General features: G+C 43.2%; 1 protein-coding gene across 3 annotated transcripts in view; it reads left to right on the top strand.

Moving 5' to 3' along the window:
• Window positions 1–15,714, top strand: part of SLC9A9 (solute carrier family 9 member A9) — a 1,256,356-nt gene that overhangs the window by 40,261 nt on the left and 1,200,381 nt on the right. For all 3 annotated transcript variants that reach the window (XM_077290810.1, XM_077290809.1, XM_077290811.1), the window contains exon 4: window positions 1,017–1,093. In XM_077290810.1, coding sequence (XP_077146925.1) covers window positions 1,017–1,093 — 77 coding nt within the window. The remainder of the gene's footprint in view (window positions 1–1,016; window positions 1,094–15,714) is intronic.

Below are 15,714 nucleotides of genomic sequence, written 5' to 3'. Positions count from 1 at the left end.
TTTGTGGATAAAGAAGACGTGAGCACTACTGGGAGGGTGCACAGGTAGGTTCCCACACCATGTGACATAAATATAAAGAGAACCTGGCACTCAGCTTAAATATATGCAGTTTGATATTTTATTATGTAATACCCGTACAAGACGTTTCAGTCATAAAGACCCAACTGGTGGAGGGCTACAGTGATAATTGACTTTGTGGAACTTTCTCCCATCTCCCTACTGCATCTCTGGAGCTCAGCCACAGTGATCTTGGGGTTCTTCTTTACCTCGCTCACCAAGGCTCTTCTCCCACAATTACTCAGTTTGTCTGGACGGACAGGTCTAGGAAGACTTCTGGTGGTCCCAAACTTCTTCCATTTAAGGATTATGGAGGCCACTGTGCTCTTGGATGTAGAGTATGTTAGCTGCCGTCTGTTGAGCCCAGGTAAATTCGCATGTGTTCACTGAACCGTGTGGATTCACCACGTCCAATACATTGTATTGGTGAAATTGACATGCTGCAGATTGGAAAGAAGCACCGTATGTCAGTGTTCGTGGCTGATCTGCAGGTGTCTGTGGACGCATAGTGGACATAGGATTTCTTGAAATACCATCCACTATGCTGTAACATGTGGAAGCTGCATAAATTTGCAGCGTCAAACCCCAGCAGTTCCTGACCATAAGCATGTACCCTTAGACAAGGCAATGTGACACTTCAGAGTCTGTTATTCTTAAACATTTTGTTTTTCATCTGTCCTGGCCCTACATCAAGCCTTTTATGAATATGAACGTTTGTTGTTAATCTTTGCTTTGAGCTAATGATAGCTTCACCAACAAATCCTCTTCAGCCGTTGCATCTTCTATACAGCAGTACCTGCCGGCTGTGGCGTGTGCTGCGCTCCCTCTGATAATGACAACAAAGGCACAGTTGTAACCATTGTAACAAACTGTATAATATCAAATGATCAAATTGTCAAACGAAAACATTTTGTTACAATTCAATTTAACCAAGTAACTATTTGTGTTTTATGCTACAGAGACATTTCTTCCGTAATTTGGGAACCATATTGACATACGCTTTTCTGGGTACGGCCATTTCTTGCATAGTTATTGGGTAAGTTTGGTTAATATAACCTTTTTTTTCTATTAAAACTGCTGTTTCTGCTAGTTACAGGGTATGTACACCTTGTCATATTTTTTTCTGTTGTTCGTTAGCTTCCTAAATGTGAAGCACGGTGGCTCAGTGATTATCACTCTTGTTCTGCAGCGCTGGGGACGTGGGTTCAAATCCCCCCACACTCAAGATATACTGATAGGGAAATTAGATAATGGCTGTAAAGTGCTGTGTCATTAATGTATATGTGTACATATCCTGGTTAAGGAGACGGCGCACGGAGGGGCTGACTGATGGCTGGGAGGCGGCTGTGTCCGGGGGAAAAGACATGCCCCCCCCCGGACAGACTAAAGGTATGGCGCGAAAATTATATAAGTCAATATTGCAGCGTTAGAAGGGAGCACAAGAAGAGCCACCTTGACAGAATGCAGCCTTAGTGCTGCACAAGGTGGCTTTTACTTAAAACGGCCAGGGGGGGATGACAGGTTCCCTTTAACAAACAGTTTCCTTCTAAGCCACTTTCTAAATAGTCTTCCTTAAGAAGTTCACAACTTTGAGTAAAACAATGAATGTACACCCTGTGTGGCAGCGACTGGTGTGATTTGCGAGGGTCGCTCTGTGTTCCTCAGGATGCGTTCAGAAGGGTATTAGATCCGATGGAGTGCCTGTGAGTCACAAGGCAAAATAAAAGTAAGCTTGAACCTGGTCAAGTTATTTGACCAAGGAATTGTTCAGGAAAATTGGTATGAGCTTTTATTTTTTAAACGGACTGCAGGAAGGTAGTGGGGCCGGTCTGTTTCCTCCAGGCCAGATCTTACAAATGGCCCATGGCCACAGTCTAATTTAGAGAAAAAAACCTGCAAGAAGGGTTTGGGTGTGTCAGTTTGAAGTTGGCAAGCTGTGGAGCAGTCGGCTCTGCAGAAGCTCCGTCTGTGTGAGGAAACACAGAACCAGCAGAGAGTGAACTCCTGATACCCCGCAGCGTGATACGGTGGTGCAGTCGCCCTCAGCAACTGGACATTTCTTAACTGTCTTGTTTCCCGGCTGCGATCCGGAGGATACCGTGTGCTGTACTGTGTGAGTGTGGACAAGTTAAACACGTTTTGCTGTGAACTGTTCCTGTGGTCCCTGTCTGTCACACTGACCCAAGCCCGCTGCACTACACCTGCAGTAAGTACGGTGTATAATCAATAGTAGTACATGTGAACCACATAGGGCACTTAGGTGATACTCGTTTGTCCCACTTTGACAAGGTGTAGACAATCAGGATGGTCCCTAACTCTAGTATCTCGTCTCGCTATGTGCCAGCAGGCCTCAAAATAGGACCTAAACCTGACTGTGTCACACCTGCCTGCTGAAAGCTATAGGATATCCCAAAGGGACGTGGTTGGGGGCAAACCCCCCATATGTACAAGGAACTAAAGCACAACGCAAACATGGCCCAGAATACCTGTTGGTATAACACTAATTCGTGACTGCACATTCTAGGTTGTGCTTCTCTATTAATGGCTACAGTGTGAATGTGCACCTACATATTACACTTGTACCAGCAGGTATTCTGGGCCATGATTTTGGTTGTGCTTTAGTTCCTTGTACTTTGTAGATATGGGCCCCCCAATCCCACCCCCTTTTGAGCTGTTCATCTTGTCTATGTTCACGTTCCACAGGCCAGCACGGTGGCTCAGTGGTTAGCACTGCAGGCTTGCAGCGCTGGAGTCCTGGGTTCAAATCCCTCCAAGGAGTTTGTCTGTTCTCCCCGTGTTTGCGTGGGTTTCCTCAGAGTTCTCCGGTTTCCTCCCACACTCCAAAGACATACTGATAGGGAATTTAGATTGTGAGCCCCATCTGAGACAGCGATGATAATGTGTGCAAAACTGTAAAGCGCTGCGGAATATGTTATCTACTCACATTTTCTATTTTAAGATATTCAGAATCAAAATCTGCAACAATCTGTATGGAAGACTATAAGGCTATGTGCACACAATGTGTTTTTCACTGTGTTTTTTTTCAATCCGGAAATGGTCCAAGAACAGTGGAATCCTTATGACAATCCTCAAGTGTTGTGCACATGATCAGTAAATTTCCGTGCATATTTACAGTGCGTTTTTTTTCTGCAGCATGTCATTTCTTTTTGCGCTTCTGCAGCGTTTCCGCACCCATTGACTTCAATTGATTCAGTGAAATCCACAGCACAAACGCAGGTATAAAAATGTTTGCGGATTTGCTGAGTTTTTATTTTGTGTTTTGCCTTCTTTGTATGGTGTTTCCCACACGGTCATCTGTGTGGTTCTTATCGGCGGTAACGCTACCAATTGTTTCTTTTGGTAGAACTAAAATATATAATATAATAAATATTATATATTTTAGCTCTACCAAAAAACAACTCCTTATTAAACTTAGGAAGGGCAGTCAGCTGAACGACAGGTCCAGATGCCAGAAACTGCATCTGGATATATATACGATACTATATACAGTGAAGGAAATAAGTATTTGATCCCTTGCTGATTTTGTAAGTTTTCCCACTGACAGACATGAACAGTCTATAATTTTAAGGGTAGGTTAATTTTAACACTGGGAGATAGAATATCAAAGATAATATCCAGAAAATCATTGTATAAATTTTATATAAATTTATTTGCATTTTGCAGTGAGAAATAAGTATTTGATCCCTGTGGCAAAGTAGACTTAGTTGGTGGCAAAATCCTTGTTGGCAAGCACAGCAGTCAGACGTTTTTGTAGATGATGAGGTTTGCGCACATGTCAGGTGGAATTTTGGTCCCCTCCTCTTTGCAGATCATCTCTAAATCATTAAGATTTTGAGGTTGTCACTTGGCAACTCGGAGCTTCAATTCCCTCCATAAGTTTTCTATGGGATTAAGGTCTGGAGACTGGCTAGGCCACTCTATGACCTTAATGTGCTTCTTTTTGAGCCACTGCTTTGTTGCCTTGGCTGTATGTATTGGGTCATTATCTTGCTGGAAGACCCAGCCACAACCCATTTTTAATATCCTGGCGGAGGGAAGGAGGTTGTCACTCAGGATTTTACGGTACGTGGCCCCATACATTCTCCCATTGATGTGGTAAGGTAGTCCTGTGCCCTTAGCAGAGAAACACCCCCAAAACATAATGTTTCCACCTCTATCCTTGACAGTGGAGACGGTGTTCTTTGGGTCATAGGCAGCATTTCTCTTCCTCCACACACGGCGAATTGAGTTAATGCCATAGAACGCAATTTTTGTCTCATCTGACCACAGCACCTTCTCCCAATCACTCACAGAATCATCCAGATGTTCATTGACAAACTTCAGACGGGCCTGCACATGTGCCTTCTTGAGCAGGGGAACCTTGCGGGGCACTACAGGATTTTATACCTTTACGGCGTAATGTGTTACCAATGGTTTTCTTGGTGACTGTGGTCCCAGCTGCCTTGAGATCATTAACAAGTTACCCCCGTGAAGTTTTAGGCTGATCTCTCACCTTCCTCAAGATCAAGTATACCCCATGAGGAGAGATTTTTTTATGGTGCCTGTTGTGAATCTGCTTTTGGGCTCCTTCTGGTGGTGGCTAGTGGTACTGGTGACTCGGGTCTGTTTTCTTTCTCAGTTCACCTGTTTTCATCAGTAGTGGGGTGTTCCTATTTAATCCTGCTCTTCAGTCATTGCCTTGCCGGCCATCAATGTAACTAGAGCCTTTCTGTTGCATGTTCCTGCTCCTAGACTACTGATCAGCTAAGTTGGACTCTTAGTCCTAAGTTTGTTTGCATTTTTTGTTCCAGTTTACAGTTAAGTCTTTTTCTGTAGCTGGAAGCTCTTGTGAAATTACCACTCCGGTGTCATGAGTTGACACATGAGTTTTAAAGTAATTTCAGGATGGTATTTTAAAAGGGTTTTCAGCTGACCGTGCAGTTCCCTTTTGTATCTTTCTACTATCTAGTAAGCGGACCTCGCTTTGCTGAACCTACCTTCATACTGCGTATGTCTTTTCCTCTGAACTCACCGTCAATATATGTGGGGGGCTTCTGTCTCCTTTTTGGGGGAATTTCCCTAGAGGTAAGCCAGGTCTGTTTTTTTCCTCTACTAGGGTAAGTTAGTTCTCCGGCTGGCGAGAGACGTCTAGGGATAAAACGTAGGCACGCCCCCCGGCCACTATTAGTTGTGTGGTAGGTTTAGCTCACGGTCAGCTCGAGATTCCATCACCCAAGAGCTGTTCGTTATTTATGTGTCCTGACGTTCCCCTGCCATTGGGAACCATGACAGGTGCCCCAGATCGATGTCGATTGACAGTTTGTATTTCTTCCATTTTCTTTCTATTGCACCAACAGTTGTCTCCTTCTCACCCAGTATCTTACTTATGGTTTTGTAGTCCATTCCAGCTTTGTAAGGTCTATGATCTTGTCCCTGACATCCTTATAAAGCTCTTTGTTCTTGCCCATGTTGTAGAGGTTAGAGTCTGACTGATTAATTGAATCTGTGGACAGGAGTCTATTATAAAGGTGACTATATAAGACAGCTGTCTTTAATGCAGGTAACAAGTAGATTAGGAGCGTCTAACAGGTCGGTAGGAGCCAGAACTCTTAATGGTTGGTAGGGAATCAAATACTTATGTCTCACTGCAAAATGCAAATATATGTATATACCGTATATACTCGCGTATAAACCGACCAGAGTATAAACCGACCCCCCCCCCCCCCCCCTAAATTTTGCCACAAAAAAATGGGAAAACTTAATGACTCGAGTATAAGCCTAGGGTGGGAAATGCAGCAGCTACTGGTAAATTTAAAAAAATAAAAATAGATGCCAATAAAAGTAAAATTAATTGAGACATCGGTAGGTTACGTGTTTTTGAATATCCATATTGAATCAGGAGCCCCATATAATGCTCCATACAGGTCATGATGGGCCCCATAAGATGCTCCATATACAAATATTCCCCATATAATGCTTCATACAGTTCATTATGGCCCCATAGATGCTCCACATAACAATGTGCCACATATAATGCTGCTGCTGCAATAAAAAAAAAATGACATACTCGCCTCTCGTCGCTGCTCCTCAGCGTCCCGTCTCTCCGCAGTGACTGTTCAGGCAGAGGGCGGCACGCACACTAATACGTCATCGCGCCCTCTGACCTGAACAGTCACTGCAAGAGGACGCGGAAGACGGGCGGCGGTGGAATGAGGAAAGGTGAATATGAAATACTCACCTGCTCTCGGCGCGGTCCCTAGCAGCTTCTCCTGGACAGATTGTCTCCGGGAGCCGGCAGCTTCTTCCTCTGTTCAGCGGCCACGTGGCACCGCTCATTACAGTAATGAATATGCGGCTCCACCCCTATGGGAGTGGAGTCCATATTCATTACTTTAATGAGCGGTACCAGTGACCGCTGAACAGAGGAAGAAGGTGCCGGAGACCATGGGACATGCAGGGACCGCATCAGGAACACCAGGAGCAGGTGAGTATGTGACCGTCGTCGCTCTTCCTCACCTGCCGACCCCCCCCCCCCCCCCCGCCTTCCATGACTCTAGTATAAGCTGAGAGGGGCACTTTCAGCCCATTTTTTTGGGCTGAAACTCTCGGCTTATACTCGAGTATATAAGGTAATTGATACAATGTGCTTTTCTGGATTTTATTTTTGATATTCTATCTCTCAATGTTAAAATTAACCAACCCTTAAAATTATAGTCTGTTCATGTCTGTGTCAGTGGGCAAACTTACAAAATCAGCAAGGGATCAACTAATTATTTCCCCCACTGTATTACTACTGACTATTTACTCATTGCAGCATATCTGCTCATTGTTTTCATTTCAGGTTGTGTTTGTCTGTTAGTAGCCTCAGTGTGACTGTGCATCCTCCATATTACACTTACACAACAGGTGTTCTGGCCCATGATTTCGGTTTTACATTTTGTAGAATGTCTGTAATCTAGCTGCGTGCGCTTGTAAAACTAATCTATAAGAGCTGTTGCTCAGTTCTGACAGCTTAGAGCATCCCATTACCCCTTGCATCTTTGAGTTATACATAGCAACAATAAAAGGTGGGGGTTGTTCACAGATCTGCAGTGGAGAGAGGAGAAAGTATCTACACTCTCAGAGAAGGCAGACAAAACAGGCTGTGGATAAGTGGGGAAAGCACATGGTTAGGAAAAAAAGGACATTACCAGAGCTGTGCTGAGATGTGAACTAATGAAGCCTATAGTTCTATGGGCATACACAGACCTCACATCCAGCCTGTATTACTAGGAAAGTCATTCCTATAAAAAAATAATCTGAAACTTGAATCAGGCTGCAAAGTGCATATCAGTCTGTCTGAAAATAGATGAAGATTACTGACAGAAACTTAGAACAATTTTACTTATTAAAAATAACCTCTAATATATGCAAACTATTTTTTTCAAGTCTTTAATTCAAAGAATTGAATTGACATGCTTTGTACATATTACCTGAAGCTAGTACGGTATCTGTAATTTTGCAACATGTAAGGTATCAAGTTTCTGACAGTTTGTGTGTTTTAGATATGTTGCTTGTTTTATCCATTTGTGATATTTTTTTTCTTCCTTCAAGAAAGGTTTATATATTCATGTTCTTTTTGTGCATATTCAGCCTTTTAATACATGATCTGTTACAAGTAGAACAATGTATTTATAAACTATTCCCATGGTTTACCTCTCTGATGATATCACATACAGTTCTCATATAATTGTAGTTGTAGCCTAAGGCTGTATTGTCTATTGGGAAATGATTCAGATGCCGGGATTCCGAATATAGAAACTTTGTCACCTGTTTCCAGTAGGACTGCAGCTTTACTCTTCATAGAGAATCCCAGAGACACTTCTAAAAAGTGATGATCAGAACAGTGAGCGCAGCGTTGTCCTGGACAGCACCCTTGGCATCCTGTCCACCAGGACTCCTTTGCTCCTGCAGATCATTCTAACCAATAAATCACTGGAAGCCAAGATGGAAGTAAAAATAGCCTTAAGTTGGGTTGGTGAAATCAAAGATGCCTTTGTATTAAGAAACATAGTAAATTGTCTGATGTGCCTATAAAGTGAGGGTGATATTCACTATGATCAGCCGTTATCACCAGGGATGGTGACTGATACACAGTCAGTACACAGCGCCTGTTGACACGACATCGTGCTCTGGTTTAGAGACGGAGATCCCAGCTGAAGACTCTCTGTTAATTTGATAAGCCATAAAACATGTTTAATATAGAAAATGCATTTAAACAGATTTCTCAGTTATAGACTGAGACTTAGCTATTTAGCTTAGAGAAAGATATTATTAAACCTCCTGACCTATGGTCATCAGTTTTTCCCCTTGTGGTTAAAAATATGTTCAAAGATCTCCAAAAATATTTCCTGAATTTTAATGTCATACTTACCTCTTATTAAAAGGTTGTTCCCAAAATAACAAGTTATCCCCAATGTTTAGGATTGAGCATAACTTGCTGAGTGGGGGTACAACCACTTAGATGACTTAAAATGAGCAGATCTACTAGACCAGTGGTCCCCAACCTTTCTGACCTTGAGAGCCACATCCAGCTCCTGCTCCCCTCAGAGTAGTGGCAACCAAAGCCCCCATTACTGGTATAATGATAACCAAAGCTTTCCACACATATCACCCTGAAGCAGTATACCAAGATCCAGGGGTTCCCACCAAACCCCCATTTACCATACTCCCAACACAGTCACATCGATCTTCAAGCACCTCCTCTGATTGGTAGTATCATCCTGTCTCCAGCGTACCATACTTAAATTATCTCTTATCCCCCAAGACCAGTATACACATGTGGTCAAACTTGTTGGTACCGCTCGTTTCATGACAGAAAAACCCACAATGGCCACAGAAATAACTTGAATCTGAAAAAAGTAATAATAAATAAAAAAATCTATGAAAATAAACAAATGAAAGTCAGACATTGCTTTTCAACCATGCTTCCACAGAATTTAAAAAAAGAATAAAACTCATGAAATAGGCCTGGACAGAGATGATGGTACCCTTAACTTAATATTTTGTTGCACAATCTTTTGAGGCAATCACTGCAATCAAACGATTCCTGTAACTGTCAATGAGACTTCTGCACCTCTCGACAGGTATTTTGGCCCACTCCTCAAGGGCAAACTGCTCCAGTTGTCTCGTGTTTGAAGGTTGCCTTTTCCAGACGGCATGTTTCGGCTCTTTCCAAAGATGCTCAATAGGATTTAGGTCAGGGCTCATAGAAGGCCACTTCAGAATAGTCCAATGTTTTCCTCTTAGCCATTCTTGGGTGTTTTTAGCTGTGTTTTAGGTCATTATCCTGTTGCAAAACACATGACCTGTGACTGAGACCAAGCTTTCTGACACTGGGCAGCACATTTCTCTATAGAATCACTTGATAGTCTTGAGATTTTGTTGTACCCTGAACAGATTCTAGACATCCTGTGCCAGATGCAGCAAAGCAGCCCCAGAATATAACACAGCTTCCTCCATGTTCCACAGTAGGGACAGTGTTCTTTTCTTGATATGCTTCATTTTTCAATCTGTGAACATAGAGCTGATGTGCCTTGCCAAAAAGTTCCATTTGTTTCATCTGTCCATAGGACATTCTCCCAGAAGCTTTGTGGCTTGTCAACATGTAGTTTTGCAAATTCCAGACTGGCTTTTTTATGAATTTTTTTTCAACAGTGGTGTCCTCCTTTGTCTTCTCCCATAAAGTCCACTTTGGCTCATACAACGATGGATGGTGCGATCTGACACTGATGTTCTTTGAGCTTGAAGTTCACCTTTAATCTGTTTAGAAGTTTTTCTGGGCTCTTTTGTTACCATTCATATTATCCATCTCTTTGATTTGTCATCAATTTTCCTCCTGCGGCCACGTCCAGGGAGGTTGGCTACAGTCTCATGGATCTTAAATTTCTGAATAATATGTGCAACTGTAGTCACAGGAACATCAAGCTGCTTGGAGATGGTCTTATAGCTTTTAACATGTTTTTTATAATTTTCTTCCTATTCTCCTGAGACAACTCTTTCCTTCGCTTCCTCTGGTCCATGTTGAGTGTGATACACACCATGTCACCAAACAGCACAGTGAGTATCTGTAGCCCTATATACAGGCCACTCACTGATTCCAAGATTGTAGGCACCTGTGATGCTAGTTAGTGGACACACCTTGATTTAACATGTCCCTTTTGTCACATAATTTTCAGGGATACCATCATTTCTGTCCAGGCCTATTTCATGAGTTTTATTTTTTTAAAGATTCTGTTGAAGCATGGTTGAAAAGCAATGTCTGACTTTCATTTGTTCATTTACATAGATTTTTTATTTATTATTACTTTTGTCAGATTCAAGTTATATCTGTGATCATTGTGGGTTTTTTTGTCATTAAACGAGGGGTACCAACAATTTTGACCACGTGTGTATGCGCATCCAGGTCTGCTCTTCAGTGCAGGGCTAATCAAAGTGTTCGCCATTTTAAGATGTGCTCTTCATACCAGTTTACTAAATCTGGAGCTAACGCACCAAGCTGGCAGACAGCTTGCACAATTCATGGGACCGCGAGCCACATGTGGCTCCCGAGCTACAGGCTGGGGACCCCTGTACTAGACGATGAATGGAGGGGAGGTCAAGCATACGCACAACAGCTCCATTGAAGACTGGATTCTGCACAACCCCATTCATTGCAGTCGCACCCCTCTCTTATAGATATTTATCTTCTCTTATGAATTTATGCTCTTATAAAGAATGTCAGCAGGATTTTACCCCCCCAAGGTATTTATATGCTCATGTAGTTTTTTCAAAGACAAGTCCAGCAATACCTTTACATGGACAGTCCATCCCTCAATGACTGAGAAATCAGTTTTTGCATTGATATCCAAATTTGTATTATATCTCTGAAGCCTCCGTCACTCCAGCTCTGCTTCCTGACCCATCACTGTCTCCTCCTTGTTGACTGACAGCCTCTATGCTGTGTGACTTCAGGCAACGAACTGTCAGTCAAGCAGGAGGAAGCGGTGCTGGGTAGGGAATACCTTCTCAATTCTGATGTTTTCGGCACCTCTAGTTGTGGCATGCCAACCACCAACTTCACTTACTGTAGAGAATCTCTGCCTAACTTGATAAAGCTGCCTTTCCTGCACACACTAAACATTTCCTTTGTACAGTTTTTGCAATAAATAATGTACCAATTCTTTTCCATTTATGTATTACATCTCTGCAATTTATTTGGATGGGTGCAATGTAATACTGCACTGATGGCACAAGGTGCCCTGCATTCAGTATTTAGAGCCTAACGTGGGAGGTAGATCTCAGGGAATGCTTCTGACAGATAGCTCTGAAGTAAGGGGCCGAGACATGCTACTGCATAAAACCGTGTTAAAAAAAGTATACTGCACAGTGTACAGGTATTACATAGGAAAAGGCAATATGCTACGTTCTCCTATAAAGTAAAAATGTACTGTATACTGTGATATGCCTGTCCGGCACAGGCTAACAGGACACGACCGGTAACTTGCCCTATGGCTACTTCTGGTGTATGTGCAGAGAAAATAGGCCAGATGTGTTCACATACCAATATGTAAGGCGAGCCTGAGCATGCTGGTATCCAGCACGTACACCGCCTTCTTTTACTCAGTTATCCTCTGATGTTTCCCCTTTAATGTATATTTCATTTGCATTTATTACATAAGGAATTATCTTTACAAGGTGAGAAACTGACTTCACACAACTTCAGTCTTTGAAGTTCCGGCTATCCGTGCTTGTTCGGAGTTTTGCTACAGCGTAGGGTTTCTGCTACTCGGAATGTGTTTTTTGGGTCATATGAAAGGATTACCATATATAAAACTCCGTGAGACTGTTACAGAGGAATATGTTACAGACTAGCAGTGTTATTGGCCTCGCTGTATTCGGGGAATCCTCACGAGTCTATTAAAATATTCAAACTACAGAAAACAAATCCATTTATCCAAATGTAGATATTAAACACAGTTATTTCAATGCAAAGTCAAACGAAGATGAACATCGCCAACACATATTTCCTAAATCAGTATGAAGTCCGCTCTGCAGCACAATTCACCCTCGCTGCTCAGCCACCTTTGTGGGATCAGATTTGCCAGCCATGTCATACACCTATTAGGTCACGATTTCTTTTAACTAACCACAGTCTTGTCATTACTATTGTTTTTCCTGTTTTAAGTGTGACTTGAAGCAAATCTGGTAGAATGTTGTATCCTATTTAATGGCAGCATATTAGTTATAGGCCCACTAAGATAATCTACACAATGGTGCAAACATAATGTCACGATTCTGTTGTCGGTTGTCCAGGAACCAGGGGCTCCTTCCCTGTCTCTAATGCTAGGGGCGCCCTAGCTTGCCCTGTTCCCTGCATTACTTCTGCTGGTAAAGATGCCAGGGCCACATTCGTTATGTTAGCTCATGAATCCACCCTCAGTCTGTACCCTTCCCCCACACAGGGAAGAGGGTAGTAGTGTACTGTAATACGAACAGGGGTAACAAAAAATACCAAACATACAATTATACACACACAAATAACAGAGGGATGCATCGGGGAGTGGAAGATGGGGATAAAACCAAAGTAGGAGAAGAAAGGGAATTATCACACATTCAAAACCTAGGAACAGTCACACATAAATCCACCAACAACCTCCAGCCATGCAGCAAAAGCTAACTCTGACAATGAGTGCTAGCCAGGGCCCAGATTATATAGGAGGTGGGAGCCTTAGCTCCAGGGGTTGTCAACAGAGCAGATTAACCCCTTCACTACCAAAATAAATTTACACAGTTTAATAGGAAGGGGAAGTGCTTCTAACCAGTGCAGGAGTAGGAGAAATCTGATGCTGTGGTCTTTTGGCTCCTCAGTAAACTTGTGACACATACTGTGCAGTGTAACACTGGTGGGTGTGGACCCACTATGCCACAGGCCGGGTTTACCTTGGAGGGGCATAGATAAGTGACTACAGGGTGTTCACTAGAGCCTCTGATGTTGAGGATAAACTTAGCCGCTGGTAGTCACCATCTACCACTCCAGGACAGTACCCGGGACTGCAGAAGCTGACCTGAAGGTCAGTGGTGCAGGTACACAGTACAGATGGGTGAGACAGAGGTTTAGATAGAGGTTGGGGCAGGCAGCTCAGAATCAGAAAAGGAGCACAGAGGTCAGACAGGACTGGTAAACAGGCTGGCTTGGTAACGGGAAGCGGAATACTGAGGCAGGCATATATGTGGACTTAACACGGTAGGATCCAATGTTCAGGAAGGGAGTGGTAAGCGTAGCTGCCTTATAAAGGTACTGATAGCATGGGATAGGCTGGGGAACCTAATCTCGGCAGAGACCGGCCATGCCCCCCTAAGGCTAGATGCATGCAACATGCAGCAGCAGTGCTGAGGAGTGCAGGAGGAAGCAAACTTAGCAGAACGGCCTGCCATGAGGAGAAACTGGATGGTGGGTGGTTCGGTGTAGAGGAGGCATGCAATTTAGTCAATATGAACTAAACATAATGTAGCTAGCTTCTAGATATGGCTCTATTCACACCACCTGAATTAAGGTTACCAAAGGATGCTTGTAAATGCAAGTGTGATGCACTTTATTTTGGTTGCAGACATAGACTTGCAACAGCCGTTTCACGTGAGTACGCGTCTCACACCTCATGAATGGAAGGAAAGTACTAGGTATGGCGTGTGAGCCAAAGACGCGTGTGGCTCATTTCATTGATGTCTGACTGCAATCCTGTGAACTAAATAAAGTGCCTTTTATTGAAATTGCCGGTGGTGAGTGCCGTTTCCTCTGTAGCATGATTTAATACATGTGTTGAGCTAAGCACCGCAAGATTTGGTGATTATTATCCAGATATTTTTTTGTTTGACCCCCATCTCTCTCTTGAATTGGGTGTGGTAGTAGTGTCAATGTTTTCTTTTTTTATCGTACTCTTTCCCTCAGCACCCATCTTTCCCACGCTCTGATATCCCATTTTTCTAAACTCCAACACAAAGGCTAGCTTCAGGTTGCGTTAGGGCAATCCGTTTAGCGCTAAGCACTAGCGGATTGCGCTAACGCAATGTCTTTTTAGGGGTCGCGTTAAACGTCCCCGCTAGCGCAGATCCCCGATCTGCCAGAGCAAGCAGCGTCCGAGGCGCGCCACAAAAGAACGGCACATCGCTAGCGCCTGCCGAAAATGGCACGCGCTAGCAAGGCGCTTTAACATTGCTGGCAATGGGAGCGCTAACGGACGCGTTGCACGGCGTTAATATCGCTGTGCAACGCTGTCCTTAATGTTGGTTGCCAAAGTAAATAGTTTGGAACAAAATGTGACTTTCCAATGGAAGAGCTTCCCCTTAGTCACACATGCCCACTGTGTCATGCAATGTTGTTCCAATCACAAGACCTGAACCGTCCATTCACAGCGACTCCCTCACGATCTGAGAGTAGCATGATGTAGTTTATCTCCTGATCCCTGTTCCCGTTTAGTTTATTCCTCCCAGTCCCTTTCTTCCTATTGTTGGTTAGTGCTTTTGTATGCCTGTTTTGTCTTTGTGTCTTGTTTACCTTACGTTCCTGCCTCATGGGGTGGGGACAGATCATGGCTTAACAGGAGCATAGTAATGTCGGAGACTCGGGCCTCTCTACCTTCAAGTGTATCCAAGGGACAGTTTGAGGCCCCTTTCCTCACCGAAGACCGTCACAGTGTGAAACTCATTCTGTGTAGGGGTCATGATACAGGGGGCTTTGAGGCCATCATGCTGATTGTGTGCTGGGATGTGGGGCCATCATACTATTCTATATTCTATATGTCGTAACTGAAAATGGGACTGTGTTTGATAAAAGGGCTGACGTGGGTGAGGACAGTGCTACAGTGGCTTGAAGCAGTCAGATTCATTCATGTGATAAAAATCCATGATCTGAGGAAGCCGCTCCACTTTTCATTCATGTGGATCGTTGTTAGTGATGTTAGAGCGCACGAAATGTCGGTCTGTTCCTATTCTGTGATTTATTTATTTTTTACATCCATAAACCCTATTGGTGTTAAGTTATGAAAGCCAATGCACTGCCATCTTGTGGCAGACTAAGCTAACTACACTATTGAGCAGTATTTACAGTGAAATCAGCTCAGTATATTGTTGGCCATTATGGGCTTATTTTTCTTTTCCTTGAATTATAGTTTAGTGCAGTATTTGTTTTTTTTTTGTTTTTTTTATTCATTGATGGATATCACTATATTTAACTCCTACATGTATGTCATGGCCAGATTGTACATGTATGAAGTGAGCTCAGGAGCTGTGCCCTCTCCATATGCTGCAGATGCCAGCTGTAATACACAGCTGTCATCTGCCCGTATCAGCAGTGATTGGCACTCACCTGACATCGCTGTGGTTTATTTCAATCGCTGACAGTGGCATTTAAATGGCGTGATCGCAGGGGACCGATGGGTTGTCATGGCAGCTGGGGCCAGATAAGGAAATTTGTGATAAGGAAAGCTGAACCTTTTTTTGTTGTGTTTCCTGAGCAATACAGACTGTACTATATGTTATCTGTTTTCCTGTTATTTCAGAAAGGCCGTGTTAATTTTTCTGAACTCTGCACTGGTTTATGCAGTACTTTTATTAAACTAGTGGAAGATTTAAAGAGAAAGT

The sequence above is a fragment of the Ranitomeya variabilis genome, chromosome 2 (genome assembly GCF_051348905.1).
Source record: "Ranitomeya variabilis isolate aRanVar5 chromosome 2, aRanVar5.hap1, whole genome shotgun sequence".
Taxonomy (NCBI): Eukaryota; Metazoa; Chordata; class Amphibia; order Anura; family Dendrobatidae; genus Ranitomeya; species Ranitomeya variabilis.
The sequence above is the reverse complement of the archived record's forward strand: the minus strand, read 5'-3'. Positions and strand labels throughout refer to the sequence as shown.